At 38.4% G+C, this 19,910-nt stretch overlaps 1 protein-coding gene across 1 annotated transcript in view; it reads left to right on the top strand.

The window, feature by feature from the left end:
- The window catches only part of LOC143754089 (partitioning defective 3 homolog), a gene marked incomplete at its 3' end in the record, with an annotated part of 255,804 nt that overhangs the window by 159,924 nt on the left and 75,970 nt on the right, over positions 1-19,910 (top strand). The window contains exons 4-5 of the mRNA XM_077247004.1: positions 2,656-2,822; positions 7,614-7,751. Coding sequence (XP_077103119.1) covers positions 2,656-2,822; positions 7,614-7,751 — 305 coding nt within the window. The remainder of the gene's footprint in view (positions 1-2,655; positions 2,823-7,613; positions 7,752-19,910) is intronic.

A 19,910-nucleotide genomic window follows, 5' to 3' on the forward strand; every position in this document is an offset into this window, starting at 1 on the left:
CATTAGTTCCCGCTCCCATTATCTGCAATCCGCATGTCACTTCTTGTTTGACTTTAGTAATATGTAATGTAATTTTATGGAGGCCGAGACAACGTATTTGGATGTTATTTGATCTTTTATTTTTTTTCTTGAGACCCATCTCTGTGCGTTTCGAGCCATCTTGGCCTTAAGCTAATTATTGAATGTAATCACAGACATAGGTTAGAGTTATACAGTTACACTTCGACTGAGGGGCCTCGTCATTAGAGCCATGAACTGAATGTGAACTGAACACCGACAAAAGGAAGTGTATTAAAAATCATTATTGAGTTCAGTTCGTAATTGAATAATAGGGCCTCCCTTGGTCTGGTGAGTATTTTTGTACGGCCTCAGGCTATTCGGATTTCACGGTTCTGTTTTCATTGGGACCTCATGCGGTGAGTTGTGGCCTGACCGAAATATTCTATGTCTGTAAAATTTTGACATTCTGTAAGCTGCATATGCATGCGTACGGTATCAGATGGTAGTCGCAATATGGGCATATGCTGTGGCAGGACGTTGTTGAGGGATGACAGGTGGTTGCTGGGACATTTGCATAATTATGGATGTACCACATACACTTGTAGCAAGTCATAAACTTGGTGCCAGGTGGCAAGACACTAACAGTAAATCTGCCTGTCGACACTCAGACACAACTGCAGATGACATGTGAACGCTTTACTTTCATGCTGACTGTGGATAACGCAAGGTACAGGCAGTAGCAAGGGAAAAAAAGGGAGGTTATTTTTTCCCCTCGGGTCTAAAATGTCACTGTCTGTGGCTATTTTAATCTGAACTGGTTTGATATGTTCTATGATATTCATAAAATGGAGAACTTTAAATGAAATACTGTACTCTCATGTCCATTATATTGCCAACTGTGGCAATTTGCGATCTACATTTGCAATTCACCTTTTGCTTTCCCTGGAAGAAATTATGTCAACAAAAAGGCTTGAAATTACATGATGGCGACAGAGTTGTCATTTATAGGTGAATTGTTCCTATGATGCATTATACAAAATTTCCAATATTCCTAGAATCAGATCGAGTAGCTTTCCAAGAATGTGAAGTCCAACAAAATGTATCAGTCTGCTTGTCTGTTTTCACGTTCCATACGGAATGTTCATTGACTCTTTCCTGTTGTGAGTCATTTGAATCATTCGTTCAACCGATTCATTCAAAAATTCTGATTCATTCAGGAACAAAATAAATTAGTGAGTAACTTAAATAATTCCTTCAGCGGATTCGTTTAAACACTTATTCATTTAGTAATGAAACAAATTGGTACTTCTCAATTGGAAGGCTGGTTCCTAATAAGGTTGCGTCCATCCTAGACCAGCTCATCTGAGGCTTCTAGACAAGTCTTCTCCTCAGCATTAAACGCTAGAATGAGCTGATCTAGAAAGTCTGCATGGCACGTCATGAAGGTTTGTGCTTTGGATACCATTGATGCATCCTTCAAAATATTCTGAATGAAGGATGCAATCGAACGCCACCTTTCCTAGGATCCTTTAAATATGTGGCAGGGGGAACAAGCGTGCCAAGTGTCACTCTACCAGCCCATGACTCTGATAGTTAACAGGTTAAAGCAATACTGTAAGCCATTTATATAAAAAAAAGAAGCAATACATATATACATAGGCCAGTATTATTTTATGGTTACAGTTATATTCATTGTTATCAGGCATTTTTATATATAATGCTTTAAATAGAGCAACATAGTAACGAAACGCGTTTGTCCGTTTAGGGCCACCGTAGAAACATGTCGGCGCATTTCAATGCAAGGGAACCCGCGGTGTGTGTAGACAGAAACTGCTCATTCTAAGGTAATACAAATATAACGGTTCATTAAGTAAGTCTTTTTCAAGGTAGTGAGGAAACACGCTCTGTAGCGCTGTGTGTTCGTTGTCAGCTACACTAGAAACATGACCACACAATATGTCGGCCTCCACAGAAGGAGCCCGTGGTTATGGAGATATAAATGTCTCATTCTAAGGTGATAAAAACATAACGGTTCATTATGCAAGGTCTTTATACACCACTGAAAACATAGTTATGGATCTTTTATTGAATTGCTGTCAATAGATCCTCAGAAATATTACACAATGCACCTTTAATAGAACGTTTTAGTAAAAAGTAAAAATAAGTCTAGTTTGTACATGCCCACGAGCACAGAGCCCTACAAACCAGAGCAGCGATCTGAGCTGTGTGAGACGGGAAGAGTGAACCGGTATCTGACTAATCCCCCCCCCACCTGCCCTGCAGTTCAAACCCATTACAGCTCCGCAGCGCAGGGACACCTCTGTCTCGCCTCTCCCATCTTTCTCGGAAGCGTGTGTGGTGTGCGCGTGCCACAGAACAAGCCCAGCTAAATGCTCCTATTGCCACCGCCTTTCTTTGCAATGCTCAAAGGAACTGGCTTTGTGTCAGACATAAATGTACTACTGTGTCCCTATCACACTTTTGCGGGACTGAAAAGGGCCTTTCTGTAGGAAATCGAGCCGGAGTGTTGTGTTTGTTATCTGTGGTCATATGGGAAGGATGTCTTATTGCACCGAAGTGAAGATACCCCAGTTTTTGGAGTGAGATGCATGAAAATATGCTGTTAACCAGATCTTTCTCATCTCTCTGTTTCAGACATGCCCTTGCATGTACGGCGTAGCAGTGACCCAGCCCTGGTGGGTCTTCCCGAAGCCCAGCTTCAGCCAGAGGAACCATCTCGTAAGAATCCCACACGCTGGTCCACCACGGCAGGGTTTACGAAAGCCAACACCACCAGCGGAACCAATAGTCTTGAGCGAAAGGTGAGTTTTCTTATATTCTATTCTATTTTTCTATCACTCAAACCAACATTTTTTTTTATTGGAAACAACATACAGAATATTAATTTAACTTTCTGAACTTGCTTAAAAGAGGATGTTGTAATTACACCTATGGAGGCAAAATCATCTTTCTTCTTCATCTTCTTCACCATTTCAAACATTTTAAAGTAGCCATGGATATTATGCCCACTTGCATATAATAATAATTGCTCTAAATGGCGATCACATCAAGGATTATAATCATAACCGTGCGGCGCATTGTGCGCTAAGCAATCTCCAGTGGGCTCGATCAATCGCAACTGTTTCGGCTCCGTCCCATGGTAGGTCGACGGCACGCAAGTCTTCGATAAATATACGCCACCATGTTTGTCTCGGGCATCCATCCTTCCGCTTCCTGTGGGATGGCGTCCACGACATGGCCATCTTTGGTAATCGTTCAGGGAATAGGCGAAGAAAATGGCCCACAAAACGAAGACGGCTCGTTGACGTCATTGGCCAAGGGGTGGGTAACAGTTCTTCTGTATATTTCCACACTACAGCTATAATGATAACTAATCACTTTCCGAACGATTTCTGCCTGATAAACGATAAAAACATTGACAGCCAAACACAATCAACCCAACTTTAAAGAGCTCGAGCATTTAAAACAGCAGATGACATAATTGCATCACGCGCTTATAATAAACATAACATTATTGACCGTCGATGTGGGCGCTAATACGTGTATCGTTATAGTTAGCTTTATAGTTATAGTTCTTGGTTTGAATGGGCCTTAATATTAGAGAATTTTTTTTTTATGCTGGGGCCACACGACAAGATATTCGGGCCGATTTCTCCACTTCCGACAATCCTAAATGAAGTTCCGATTATCTTGATGGTTCTACATATTATATTATCAGTTTTGAACATGTTGAATATTTACGATCAGAAATCCTGATGTGTGAGGAGAACCCCGAGGACAAATGCGCACGTACTCTGTTGATTGTCAGGTGGAACGAAACAGTACCCGATCAAAAAGCGAGCTGACCGAAGACGAAAGCATTTACATGTAAAGTCCATGCTCCCGCAGTCTCCATGACTTCACCCAAACCCTTTTCTTTTTCCTGTGAATATTCTGTCAAAAGCATTCTAAACATTATCATAGCAATTTCTTTCTGCCTATCGTCCGCCATGTTTTCAAACCTGAAGATTGTGCTAGATTTCCCATGTTTACAGTCGGGACTGTGTGCCCAAAAAATCTGTTTGTGTGCCACGATGTGAAGAAAACACACCACACACTATAGGAGCAAAACTGTTAAATCTAGGATTTTTTTGTCCTCATGTTTGTGGTCTCTCACATTTTGAACATAGATTAAATAAGATTTTAAATATCTTTTGGTGTGGCCTCAGCATTAGCTAGCGGTGGGCGGCGATCTACATGTATAAAAGTTTAAAGCTTAAAGTTTTTTTTAAGCTATAGGTTAAAAAAATCATATTTACCCAATTAGTGAATATAATTTTGCAATCTAAATTTGATGAGTTAAAAAGACTTATAGTTATATTATGTTTTTCACACAACACCAGTGTAGTCTGACTCACAGAAAATAAATAATTTTAGCAATTACTTCTATCTGTTATCTTTTTAGGTCTAGCATTACTTTAGGAAATTCTCATTAGGACATTATTGTTTTTCCTACATCAGTGTGTTATTGACCAAAAGAATATTGTGATTTAGATTCTGCTTAATGATTTAGATAATCCTTTATATTAACTTTTTTTTTCAGTGACAGGCTGATATATCTTACAGACTCAATAACTAACTATTTTAGTAACTATTTTAGAGGCTCAGTCGTTGTAGGAGTCAAATCCTCTGCCAGAATTTCATCTGAGGTCAAATTAAATCGCAACGGTCAATATTCGGCAGTCGGTGAACATGTCAAACTAACGATCAAAAACTTCAGATTCTTTTAGGATTTGCAAAATTTGTCTCAGACGGCCAAAACCGCACAGTGTGCACCCGACTCCGGTTTTTATCTGGCACAAATTGAAGCAATTTACACCAATTGGAGCATTTTTAGGACAACTTGTAAGAAGTGGCTTCCCTTTACTCCATCTCATTCATCGTGAGATATCCTAGATGACCGTTGCCACCGCTCATTGTTGACCTGGAACTCTCTTGGTTATGGAACCATAAGTCTTTGCTGTAAGAAGAATGGGATCTGCTTTCTTTGTTTGTTGCTTCCCTCTTGATTCTGGCCTCATTGCGATGGTCAATGCCTTTGGCTTTAAATGAATCAGAGAGGCAGATTCTGTTTTCCTCCCTAGTCTCCCTACGGCAACCAATGAAAAAGAGGCCAATTATCCTTGCAAAATGGCTGCTCTTTTGCAGTGATGACAGGCCTTCAGTGCTTTGAAACAGCAATAGTCCAAATTAAAAGAAGGGCAAAGGGGATGGAGCGAGGGAAGATGGAGTACTCCGAATGTGACACCGCAACCCTCGATGAGATTAGCGCTTCTCATGCCGTTCACTAGTAATCCTGTTTAAAAGCACTTTGCTTGTCGGTTTCTTCCATAATCCAAACGCTACACTCTTATTTTAGCAGAGCAGAAGAATTAAGCTGTTATTTTTTACCTTTCGTTCTGCACCGGATCATTTATTTCTTGATTGTTTTTGGGGGATTTCGTAAGAAAAGCGTATGGTGTCTGGAAGGTCTGTTTTTGGTTGATACTGTCAGATGACGATAAGCAACCGGGTGAATATAAATGTGCTCTATTTTAGCACCAGTGAATTCGTGAAATGAACATAAAGGTGTTAGTTCACCTTGAAGTAAGAATAGCTGGCACTGTGAAGTAATGTAGCATATTTGCATTTTGGTTGTCGGCTGATATATGCAGAAAATAGTTCTTCTCCAAAACTCTCCAAAGCTTTTTTTTGGATGCATCTTACAACTTTTGAATATAACTATCTCATTTTATCTGGCCAAGACTTGCAAGTCTGAGCGTCAATGACTGTCCAAGATAAAGAAAATAATTAAAATATGTAGCCTAATTTAAAAATGTGCGTCAGGTTTTTTTTTTTTCAATGTCGTGGTGTAACCATCAAGGCAAAAGCAAAATAAATAATATCCTTACACCTAGTTTTTTTGACATTTTACAACCTGAACTAACCTTGCCATGTTTATTTATTTAATTAAAAATATATTCATCATATAAAATATGCATTTTAATCATTGTGTATACATTGCATTTTAATGTATTTATTTTCTATTATGTTGTATTCAGATTTCTATTAACATGAAATTTTAGAGCATAGCACTATCATTGAGTGTAGATCCTCCTTATTGGCCAGAATGTGGCCCGTTCTGTGTTTTTACAAAGCATTGTTTGGTCTTCGTGGATATTCTCTCATATGGAGCGTAACATCTGTCTCTCAGTATCTCTTCCTGAACTGTAAGAAACCTATAGGCCTCCTGCTGCATTTGGAGGCTTTGTCGAGGTAGGCCAATGCCTCAGTCACTACAGCATGCTCATTCATAAGGCCATCTGTATGAATTCTTCACTCATCCTATGGGCCATTGACCTGGTTTTCTTCATGTTCCTCGCTGTGTCTCTTCCTCCTCTATTTTATCCTGCTGTTTAATGTCAGGATTACCTATATAGATCATTATGCCATGCAGGAATATCAAAATCACTTTGTGTTCCAACACTGTATGGGGTCGCGGTTATGTCCGGCTGTGGATTGGCTCATGCTATAACTCTTTTTCTTCGTCATTGTTCAGACTAGGTCATTATCCAACAGTAACGGTGCTCAGGCTTTCTAGGATAAGGCCCTGTGTGTCACAGGATAACCTGTTTTAGGTTTGCTTTAAAAACTTTTCAAATGAAGATTTGACTTGAGCTCCATTGCCAGAGGGCGTTTGATTTCATCTTTGTGAAAACATGCAGTGTAACATTAGAGACATGGTGTGAATTAGTAGCTTGTAATGGAGCTCCTTATTAGTGAGAAAAGAAATTAGCATGCCATATAAATTTAGGTGGCCTGAATGATATCATTGTTGGGCTTGGATCCAAGATGAGCTTCGTACACCATCCATTGCACAGTGAGTTTAATCTGTGTTTTCAGTGAGGTATTGCTATATTGCACACCATATATTTAAAGAAATTGGTATTCCTATTATTAAAACCCAGTCTGCTTTTGTGTAACAGCTAAGCTGGTTTAATTGTTAAAGTAGCTTCTTGTTAACCAAGACACACATACTCACGCGTGCGCGCACACACTTTCAAACGCTCACACTTCCATAATGGATCAAAGTTGTTGGTGTTTTACTGCCACTAATGTTCATTTCAGATGGAAACTGCAGTGAATTTTATGCATAAGTATATTTTTGGAGTTTTACAAAAATGTAGAAGAGATAGATACTGTACATCTTTCCAATAAGCCTGTTACTTTTTGGGTTAACTAACCCTTTAAAGTCAGCATGAAACAGAAGTTGCAATAGGCTTTTCTTTTCATATTGTGCTGTATATACGAGTGAAACGCTCTGGGCTTGATTGTGTCCATGGGGAATTGATTGGATGGTTGTGGATTGCTATTGGCTGATCTCCTGTGAGTGACAGGTTGCTCCGCCCTCGTCATCAGAGAAGAGAAGAAAAGCTGCAAGAGGGAGGGGAAGTTATTTTGAATATAAATGATGAGGGCACATGGATAATAATAGTGAAAATAACTACTAGTGTACTGATTATGAGTTTAATAGCAGGTGTAAACGGCCTCTTTTATTGCCTGCACTGTTTCAGGGTACGGATCTGGAAGCGTACCGCAGCCTGCCTCGTGATGGCGTCCCCTGGGCGTCTCAGTTTCAGAGGGAGAACGCCCGCTCCTCTCTCAGTGCCAACCATCCCATGGTGGACCAGTGGCTTGAGCGCCAAGAACAGGTACTGTCAGGAGCTCTTCTGCTTTTCCCAGTGCCAAAGAGCCTCTTAACTCCAGTTAACTGCGTTGATCTCCATAAATAGATTTATTTATTTTATTATTGGGTTTTTTGTTTGAGTTAAGATTGGACTCAGGAGTCAAGCATTATTGAATACAGTATTTCTATGGAAAAAGGATTGTGAATGAGAGAATAAAGAGGGAATGACACCCACGTTGTTGGGTGAGATTTCACTAACCTTACAAAACGAGGGCTACGGTCTCCATAGACGTGGAGTGTCTTTGAAATGCAGCTCTTTTGTCAATGTATCGGTGGAACTGTCTAAAGGCATGTGGGAGGTATTTCAAATCCCTCTCCCTCTCGCGGAGAGAAGAGAAATAAAAGAAAGAGGAGAGGAAGGAGATTGAGATGTTTGAGGTGCCAGGCGTGCTGCAGGGAATTCACTTATTAATTTTCGCAATCGATTTTCTTGAACCGCCAGCATCCATTTCACTCTTTCTCCCCACTTTTCTTTCTTTGGCCCATTGAAACGGCTGTGACAGAGGTTCGGCTGCTTGTTTGCAATTCAGGTGGTCTCAGTTTCTCATTCCCCAGCAGTTTGCAGAGACCCCCCCCAGCACCCCCAGCACCCCGAGGGCCCGTGACACAGAGAGTCGTGCATCATCATTAGGGAAGGCGTCTTGCGTGGAGGAGCCTCTGGGTTGGATGTCGGGTTGAAAGGAACAGTCAGTCAAGGCCTGAGCTCAGCCTGACAGACTCATTCATTTGAGCTTCAGTCTATTACAGCTTAGCCCAACACACACACACACACACACACACACACACACACACACACACACACACACACACACACACACACACACACACAAACACACTCACGACCCGGCTCACTTTCTCAAGACACGCCATCGTAGCACCTCTGCCCTCTTTTCTTATTTCACCATGCCTGTTTTCCACTCCTTTCCCTCCTTTTCCCTCTTAGCAGGAAGTATTTATTTGAAGTGACAGGCAGATTTCAAGACAGATGCAGAGGTTCTGTTGTTATTCAAGCACGTTAATAATCACACACACACACACACACACACACACACACACACACACACACACACACACACACACACACACACACACACACACACACACACACACACACACACACACACACACACACACACACACACACACACACAAACACAGTAAATAGAAACTACCGTACCTAGTTTTTCACCTACCTTTCTTAGTAGTGATGTGGTAGAGTCATTGTTTTTTTTTATATATATATATGTATAGAGAAGTTTTTAATAAATTGCGTATATTTTTCTGCACATTTTTGTCATTTGGAATGATGAGGGAGAGAAATGACACAGTTTTTATTTTATTTTAAACCCTCCAGATCAGTGTTATTTTAGTATCATTAATATATTATAATACTTTCTATTCATATTTTGAATTAGATATTAATATCATTATTATTATTATTATTATTATTATTATTATTATTATTATTATTATTTTCATTTTCATTTTAGTTGAAGTTTTATTATTTTTATTTTTTTATTATATTTTTTAAATGTGTATAATTTTTTTATTAAGTTATAGTTATTTTTATTTATTTACTTTTACTTTTTTATTATTTAAAATAAATGTTGCAAAGTAATAACGAGTTTGAGTTTTTTTTTAATCCATATAATAATATTTTTTTATATGGTTTTAGTTTTAGTTAATGATAATAACCCTGATCTATATTTGTGTTAGTCTGTATTATGTGATGTAAGATTCAGAAATTAATCAATTATTTTCAATGAGTCAAACTGGTTTGAATCAATAACTGAATGCAGCTGGTGAATAACTCTTAAGTTTTATATAATTAAAAAAAAAAAAAAAAAAAAAAAAAAAAATATATATATATATATATATATATATATATATATATATATATATATATATGTTTACAAGTAATGCATAATCTTGTAAAGTTTGTAAAAGACAGTGTGTTTATGGTTTTGTCTGACAGTATGCAGTGCCCACAGTGCTTGCAACATTTTTGAGTAGTTTATTCAACATTGCACATCGTAGTAAAAACACAAGTCAAGTACGTCTTTGTGTTTTACATTCACTCAGTCTTTCTCACTGTATGATTATCGTTTCCACTGGCTTATCACAGAGTTCGAAGTAATTATGTCTTTATGGCCATCTTAAATATCCATTTAATCTTTTCATTTCCCATTCACTTGTATTAGCTCTAATTGTTTAGTTGCCTTCGCTCTTCACAGCAGACTCAGTTCGATATAGCCTCCATTCTATTTGCATAATGTTGTGGCTTCTTTATAGACCTTGAGTAAGCTGCTTAATTAAGCCTAGCTATTTTATCTTTATTAACCATGTCACGAATGCCAAAGTATGCATTTTAAACAACTCCCAAGGTTTGGGTTTTCGGCAGAAGCCAGGAGACAAACTCTATTGGTCTTTTTTTTTTTTTAAATAATTATTCCATCAGCTTTAAAGGTGCAGTGTGTGATTTTTAGCGGCATCTATTGGTGAGGTTACGAATTGCAACCAACAAAAGTTACGGTGGCTGACAGGAAAATATGTCATCGTCTGAGACAGCAGAGAGTAGCAGTTCAGCAATGAGCTTTCTTTACAAGGATACATTAAGAAATTATGTTTACTTAATTATTCAGTAAAACTATGTTATTGCGAATATTATTGTTAATTGTTCGTCGTGTCAGTGTTTTATTCACTGAACTATGCTTCTTTCCTCGCACGAAGAGCAACTGTAACGAAATGGGTTTGTCCGTTTAGGGCCACCGTAGAAACATGTCGGCGCATTTCAATGATCGGGAACCCGCGGTGTGTGTAGACAGGAACTGCTCATTCTAAGGTAATACAAATATAACGGTTCATTAAGTAAGGTCTTTATACGCCATGTGATGGATCTGCCATGTGCCTTGGCAAATCACATCTAAAAAATTAGTCCATTGCCACAAAACAGGGAGCAAAGTAGTCTTCAATTGTGATGTTTTATTAAATCTTGCTTACACAAGATAAAAAGTGATCAAGCCTCATTAGAGAGGAAAAAGGCGAAAACATTGTAACAGTTAAAAACAAGAAGGTCCAAAAATTTTATTCCATTCAGATTACATCACAGGAAATATCCAGTATTCAAAAAGGACATAGTTTGGCTTGAGCCTCTCAAACTTACAGAGGACAAAATTCAACACCACCTTTCCCAGGGTACAATAAGTAACAACTCTCTCTAGACAAAACATACACTGAATTTATAAGAGGTGACCAGCACCATTAAAACAAAGAAGGGGAAACATAACCATACAAATTTTCACAACAATAACAACACAAACCCTGGAATAAAGACAATACATTTATCTAAATTTAGAGCCATGGATACATTTTAGGTAATGCAAAAGAATCCTTATAAACAAACATCACATTGATCAAGACATCACATTTTCCTATGTCCCCTCTAATACATCAAAGTTTGTACAGTTTCATTTCCTTTAGAATTCCCATAAAACTGATCAACTTCCTGTTTGAATCTCTTTGTCACTAGGCTGGTCCATACCACAACACAACAGGTACTAAACATTTCAAGTCATCTTAATTACAAAATGAACTAACAATTTGAGCTATGTTTTTATAAATCACATTTTAGCCAAAGAGGAATTTTAGCTGGTTTTAATGTTTTAACCTTAAGCCAAATAACTAAGCCCGTGCACTGACTCATTACAATGACAAATAAAGCTCTCAAACCAAACCATAGTAATGTCCTTTTATTTATAAATCAAATGCAAATATGAATAGATAAAACGTGTGTGGCTTAAATACTGGCCATCACACACCACTGAAAACTTCTTTTTCAAGGTAGTGAGGAAACGCTCTGTAGCGCTGTAGCCGTTTCTCAATGTCAAGGATACTTACTTTGCAGGATTGATCCTTCCAAGTCATTTCCTTCAGAGGCTAGGCGAGGATCCTCTTTAGCATTCGGAGAACACGTAAATGGAACAGGCTAGCAAGTGCACGTCATTACGTCATTACGTCACTGAAAAGGTCCGCTTTTGGCGCTGCAAAAATTCAAAAAGATCAAAAAGTTGTGATGTACACTACCGTTCAAAGGTTTGGGGCCAGTACGATTTTAAATGCTTTTAAAAGAATTCTCTTCTGCTAATCATGTTAAATTACTTTGTAACACTTAACCAGTTAATTTTAAAAGAAATGCCGGTGCCCGCAACCAAGCTAAATGACAAGTCCGGTTCAGTTAGCCATCAATAACGTAATTTGTATATATTTGTATAATTTGTACTGGCATTTAAACGTTAAACTTTACTTATAAGTACGACGGTTATAACAAATGTATGGTAACTTACATGTACAAGCATAGTGCCCCGTTATTGCTCCGACTCCGCTAACGTCTGACATTTTTTATTTTTTGAACAAGATAGCAAAGCTGGCGCATAGGATTGTGGGTGATTTAAGAGCGCGAAGGCTACACATATGCATCCTTTCCTGTGTATGGGATATTTTTCGAACGAAGGACAATTCCTTGGTTGAAATTCTGAGGATCCTCGACATTGGAACAGTCCTTCGACAGATGTCGATGACGTAGCATCCTCGAAATAATGGCTTCCGAGGATCCTTCCTTGACATTGAGAAACACCTTGTGTGTTCGCTGTCGGCTACGCTAGAAACATGACCGCACAATATGTCGACCTCCATAGAAGGAGCCCGTGGTTATGGAGATATAAATGTCTCATTCTAAGGTAGTAAAAACATAACGGTTCATTATGCAAGGTCTTTATACATCAATGAAAACATAGTTATGGATCTTATATTGCATTTCTGTCAGTAGATCCTCAGAAATATTACACAATGCACCTTTAAATGATGTGCAGTTGTGGATTCTATCAGTATAGTTTTGTCCTGATTTAATTTTGTGCGGTGGCCCAGAGGCTGAAAGCATAAGCGATCATGCATGAGTTCATTCATGTCTCTCTTGTGTTATTTTGAGTGGAGTAGCACTACTCTCTGTGTTGCACATGGAGCTGCTGCCTATTTTTATGATGATAACGTCAAACCAATGAGATCACTGCTGGTGGTGGTCACCTGAAATGAACTTTCCAACACACTGTAAAAGCTCCTTGAAAGCAGCACTTGTTCTGGATCAGCATGGTTCATCCGGTTACGTTTTTAATTGTAACCTGACGTGTCCCGCTTCACATTCCCGCCTGCCGCTCTACAGTGAGGTGCTGCTGTCTCTGTCCAGTGGGGTTTGTTAGAGTGGCATTTCCTTTTTCATTTTTAAAAAGTTCCTCTCCCTAGTGATGAATTAGAGATGACCCATCTGGGCAGGAGGAGGGCAGCGATGAGGCTTACAATGCGTCTGCTAGCAGGAGGAATTGTGGGTAATTATACAGGATCTTGAGGTCTCCTTCAGGAATGGTTTTGAGAATTTCACCATCAAATTACTTTCTCATTATTATTCAATATATTATTAAGAGAGTAGAAGTACAGCTTCCGTGTCTGTCCATTTTATTCGTACAGTGTGATGAGATATTGTGAATTAGGTTAGCCCAGAATGAAGCACTTTACGTGACCACTGTTACACTTTACCCTTTTAGACTTTTGAGTTGGATTGTGGCGATAGAATGCCATTTTTTATTTTTTGGTAATGAATTAGAAATTGTCCAATAATTGCTCTTTCTTAGAGTTCATTTATTCTCAGAAAAAGGAATCAGAATTCTGGACATTGTTTGATAAAGAAAAATAATTGCAAGAGTCCGTCAAATCAGTGCTTTATTTTTGAAGAGCCAATTTCTAGCCAATTCTATCTAATGAAAGTGGACTGTACATTATAAAGCTATAATTAAGTTTGTGTGTGTGTGAGTGTGTGCTGTAAAAATGTCTTCAGAACTTCTTTAATGAGCTTTTTGTGGTTTTCATTGGTCCATCATTGACTATCATCAGCCTAGTTAGAGAAATTCCTCATGTAATGGAGTTGTCTAATGTCAAGTTAACATTGCAGTTTAGTTTTGAATGTGAAAAACGCTGGAGTGCAGGGACAAAACCAGCAGAGTGAAGCTGAAAAAATGCGTTTTTTAATCTGTTACCAATTTGGTAACACTTGTTTAGTGTCCAATTCTCACTAACTAGTTGCGCATAAGCATGCATATTGGCTGTTTATTATTAACTATAAAACGCATATTAATGCTTCATTCTGCGTGACCTTATTCATCATCCCTTAATTCAAATACATAAACTTAACTACCTTACTAACTATTAATAAACAGTAATTATGAGTTTATTGAGGCAAAAGTCATAGTTAAAAGTTAGCTAATAGTGAGAATTGGACCCTAATCTTAAGTGTGACCACATGTTTTAGATATGCTGTATTAGAAATAAATCATCATCTCCTAATATGCCAATTAGATGTGCAAGTTTTCACCATGGATCTGTCATTTCAATACAAAATGATCAATACATCACTAAAACATTCCCTGTTAAAATTATATGAACAGATGCTTTTAAGTCATTGATGATAAATAAAGCATATGAATTAACTCATTTTAAGATGTTTATCAGATGTTGATTGCAGATGCAATATTTTTTAGAGCACTCTCAGCAAAGCATGCGTGTTTATGTTTACTCAAATGGTAAACCTTCTGTTGAAAAAAGATTTTTACATTTTGTAAATAAAATGTGAGATTTTTTAACCATGCATGAGTTGCTACCATGATACTAATATGGTTGTCAGGGTGTTGCTATATGTTTGTTAGTGTTATTAGTGGTTGTAAGGGTTGTATGACTGGTTGCTCGGTGGTCGATTACTGTTCCAAGTCAAAATAGCCCAACCACAAGTCTTTATGATATTCTGGTCCCTATATATAAGTCAAACATATTGTACATTTTAGAGGAAAAGGCATCAGTCTGGTGCACCTTGAATGCAATCTGACCAAACTTAACACAATTAAAATGACTTGGCACTGACATGTACCTTTTTTTTTTTTTTAAATATACTGTAAAATAAAAAAAATAATAATAATTTTAAACCCTAAAGTAGTAAAACTATTGTACTTATGTCTTAATTTCTAAATTTGGAAGTGTTATAAACCTTCAAGATCTGTTGGTGGAAAGCTGGAGAGAGACCTAGACAACAGGAATAAAATGCTTCACATTACACATTTAGTGGAATTCCATAAACATCTCTCCACAAAAAAATTAAAACTATACAAATTAGAAAATAAAATATAACTGGCAATAAATCCCAAATGCACATTACATGCAGATGAAGTTTGCAGTGTTCACTGTTCACTTGAGACGCTGAAAACATTGGATCTGCTCGCGTGTAAAAGAACACAGTGCCTGCTTCGCTCTGAAACACATCAGGCTTTATATTTATTTACTTAAATCTCAGCCTTTTACGGTTTGATTAGTGCACTAATTTTTATTGCATTTTTGTTAGACTCTTTTATGTTACTATGGAAAGCATAAAACTATTTTCGGTTCATTATGAAACTGTGGAGGGCACCACTGTCTAGGTTATTATTGAGAAAACACAGGACGTATCCTTCATGTCTGTGGAGAGAATTATCTATTCCACTTTTACAGAAACAAATTAATTCCAGTATTTAATGTCTGAACAACAAACCGTCCTTCATCAAAACTCTCGTTTCCCTCAATACAGAGGGAGGCCAGAGGGAGTCTGAGGTATAGATTTACCTCACATCCCGGAGAAACAGTACAGAGCGCCTCTGCGTTTCATCTTCCTGACAGAGGAATAGTGGATTGGTTTTGTGGCTGGAGGATTCTGCGTTCTCACACTCTGTTTTGCTTTCTGCTGGTCCTACACAGGTTTTGTTTCCACTCTTTTCGAAAAATGAATCCTCTCCCTCCTCATTCATCTCTTCCCTCTCTCCCAATTCTGTAGAAAAGACAAGGGATTCTTCCGCCCCCTCTGAAAGGTTTCAGATTCTTTGTTGTTACTTTTCCCTCTCCTCATATGTACTTGCTTTCGGAGTGTGTGTGTGTGCACAGTAACACACATGCGTTCTCGCCGCAAGCGCATGGCAAACCTGGCCTGTAGGTGCTGCTCTGATCTCATTCTTTGAACCCTCATCCAAGAGGAAAGAAACAAAGGAAAAAAAGGGCATACAGAAGAAACCCTCTTTCCTTTGGCTCTTTTGAAAGGCCTCTCCCATCATACCACACACACACACACACACACACACACACACACACACACACACACACACACACACACACACACACACACACACACACACACACACACACACACACACACACACACACACACACACACACACACACTGTGATTATTCACAGTGCAAATGGCAGCCCACCAGAGAGCAGCTTCTACAAAGAAACCCAGACAATGCAACCTGAGACACTGCTAAGCTCAGCCTACCGTAATTAACTCTCCGCCTCGTTCCTGCCCGCTGGCTTCATCCCTCACACTCGTTTGGCCTCCATTTACCCATGTAAACAAATAAAACACATTTCTTTTGCACTTTCTTATAAAGCTACATTGAAAAGAGCTTCAGAGATTTCCCAAGCAAGGCCCACCGCCAACACATTAGCAAAAGCTTTATTCAGTATTGCTGAGCCGAAGCGCCTGTTGATCTATCTTTCATTTCTTCTCTGGCTCACCGACACCCTTAAACACACATTCAAATGCAACCTCACCCCCTTAATCTCCCGTCTTTGACTATAAGAACTTCATGATCTAGACTCACTGCAGAGTTCAGCTAATCTCCGAGGGACAGAGCGGTGAGGTAGATATAAAGTCTGTCCTTTAACCCCTTAATCTGATGTCTTGGGCTCCTCACATTCCCCAGGCCCACAGCTGACACCATTCAACCTGTCTGAAAGGCTTTTCTTCACAGCACATCCAGGCTTGTCCTATGGTTGAGCACTTAGCAGACTGAAACAATTCTTCTCCATTAGCCTGCCACCTCTGCCCAACACCATGACCTTTTCACGCTACACCAACTGGAAGCAAGTGAAAGAACCTTCCTGGAAAATCAATCTTAAACTAGTTTAGGTGGTGACTAGGACTTTGAACATGGTAGGTTCTTTCTACTGGTCCAAGTTAGTGGGTCAAAGCAATGTTAGGTTTACTAGCCAGGTATGGCCTGACTGAACTGGTGGAAAGTTGTACTGCCTTGTTCCATAAACTAGCTTAACTATCTTAAACTGGTGTGACCTGTTTGTTTTCTTCTCTTAACAGGACCATTGACCAAGATGGTTCCCAGTTTGTAGTCCAGTTGTGTAACCAGGTAAACCAGCCTGGACAACATGGAAACCACCTACAAACAGGGCTTGACATTAACTCTTTTGCTCACCAGCCACTGTGTCTATAGTGGTTTTCCAAACTTACTAGCCACTCAGCATTTTCACTGGCCACAATTCCATCGATACCATTGGGGAAATCTGCCATATAGATATTTTTAATATCATCTCATATTTTAGCAGCAGTTACTGTATATTAGGCTGGTGTCACTTTAAGACCTGACGCAGAAATTCATTATACTGTTACACATGCATTTTCTGTGAACTGTTTACGTTCACTTAAAACATAAGTGAATATTTGCCAAAACTGGCATTTTGACATTATTTTGTGTATTTGTCTAAGCGCAATAAGAAAAATAACTCAATTTAGTACTGAGAGGCAGCTTTAAATGTACACACTTTTGAGCACAAATTCTGCACCTCACAAATAAGTGTCTGGCTTCATGAACTTTAAGAGTTACTCATTGCAAGTGTGTAATCCATGGCACAGTTGTCCTGACCGTTGTGACCCAGAACACGCACATGTAGGAGGTGACCTAAGTTCCTTTGTCCCTCCATGCCAAAGACTGAGAACACACTGTTTTCATCACCTTTGATTATCATGGCTGGGAAGCCTTAGTGTCATTTTAGGATGTGCATTAAGTTTGGGGATGATGTCATAACACATAGCTCCTTTGTTTTTGGTCCTATCTGGGAATGAGTGGGGCTGGTCAAGGCCATTGTTTGACCTACCTGTGCTGGTTAAATAATGTGATGTTTCTTTTCAAATGATTATTTTGACACTTAAAACTAAATTATTATTAATAATTATTTTGGACACTCAAATAATCTATCTAGATCTAAAAATGCAATAATATCAGGAAGGCAATCAGAGGTAAGACAGATCAGACCATATCCTCAGAAAGTTACTATGTCTGATTTCGAAGAAATTAATGGTCACATTTTGGAAGAAACAGTACAGCACCTTAAAACATCAACCTTGACACACTCCCCATCTACTTTTTCAAAAGTGTGTTTAACTGCTTAGAAACAGATCTCATAGAAGTCATGAACTCCTTACTTCTCTCTGGGACTTTTTCCAAAGTCCTTTAAAACTGCAGTTGTCAAGCCCCTCCTAAAAAAGAGAAATCTGGATAGCAACATATTGAGCAATTACAGCCAAAATCAATGGGGCAATGAACCCGAGGTTACCCCGTGAGTCCTAGAGCTCCTCCTGTACGATTTTAAGGGAAAATCGGGTCCATCGGAGAAGTCCAATAGATTCCTTAGGCGCCGAAAGAACACCACAGACACAGTTTAATCACCATGGGAAAATCTCAGAGTAAAACTGGGAGTTGTGAAAAATATGATACACCGGTGTTTTGCCAGATGAGAAGTTTATCTATGTTTCATCTTTTTACTTTTTTAATTCATTTTATAACTGTATCATATATCTCTTTTAATTTCTTTTATAACTGTTTTAATTTTCCTTGCTTTTATTTTGTGATTATTTTAATTCCTTTCTGTAAAGCACTTTGAATTGTCATAGTGTATGAAATGTTCTATATATATATATATATAAACTTGCCCTGCCTAAAAAAGGGTCGACTGAAGGTAATGCTAAATCATCGATCAAGGTGGTGTCGTGTTAAAGCTTAAGGCCAGGAACCATAAGGTTGCTAGTTAAATCTCTATAAGAAGGACTCTTGATCAATATACTTATCATGTTACTCCTGGAGTTGTCTCTATACTGTATGTTCATGCCTTGATCTACACTGTAAAATATGACATTATCAATAAGTCATGACAACATGTTACATCAGCTCATCAAAATAAGTTAAGCCATTTTAAAGTAATTTTTTAAGTTATACGAGATTCAACTTATTTAAGTCAATGTATATTGTTATGACTTACACAGTCAAATTTATTGTACTTAAAAAATTAAGGCATCAATTTTATTTTTTTGACCACCAGCCACAGCCATTTGGGAACTTTCTCTCTGCAATTCACATTTCTAATTGATCAAAACATTTAAAGCATGTTCTTTGGTCTGCCTGAAATCCCATAACAATTGTTTGGCTCTGAATGGAATAGCCAAAGCCATCTATATTTAGACACAAGCTTTTACAGATATCTGCCTCACATTTTGTACTTTTTGTGCTTGCTGCAATCCTAAAAGCAGCGTTATTTTCTTTATTTCTTTTTTTGCTTAGTCCAGACACATTCAGTAAAAATGTTCTCCCTTTTGAGGTGGACTGAGCTCTGACGAGTCTAGATACACCGCTGTTATCTCATTTGTACATGAGAAAGAGGCATTTTGGGGGTTTCTTGCGAGACTTTACTTTTATCACAAAGCATGGCAGCAGATAAAGAGACAGTGAGTGACCCAAAGGAGTCTGAAGATATGACTTGTTGTCCATGTTGTCAAGTCTTTGCATCTATCGCATCTGTGTATTTCTCTCTCTCAACATAAACATACTCTTCACGCTATTTTGCAACGGAAGGTTCACTTTGAAAGCAATTTGTAGCAACTAGACGTAGTGAGCGACTTTGATCATTGGCAATGCAACAAAGTTGAGTAACTTGCAATGAGCAGCAACATGTTGCGGAAACCACCAATGAGAGTGACGACTGTGGAGGTCACATGATCCATCCTCTGGTACTGTAGTCGATTAGGAGTTCCTACTTGTACAAAACCTAAAGTTAAACGTTTTGATGACCTCAATGTGAGCAGCCCATCAAATTGAAACAACGTCGATTTTCTGTCTGATGTCACAGAGCCCTCCGATATGTCCGAACTATAGAAGTAATATGGATTTGATGAACAATTTTTTTGTTAACTCAAACTCACTTCTCAAGGTTC

This window comes from Siphateles boraxobius, unplaced genomic scaffold, assembly GCF_051911475.1.
Source record: "Siphateles boraxobius isolate OS27281-9 unplaced genomic scaffold, OSU_SipBor_1 295, whole genome shotgun sequence".
Classification (NCBI taxonomy): domain Eukaryota; kingdom Metazoa; phylum Chordata; class Actinopteri; order Cypriniformes; family Leuciscidae; genus Siphateles; species Siphateles boraxobius.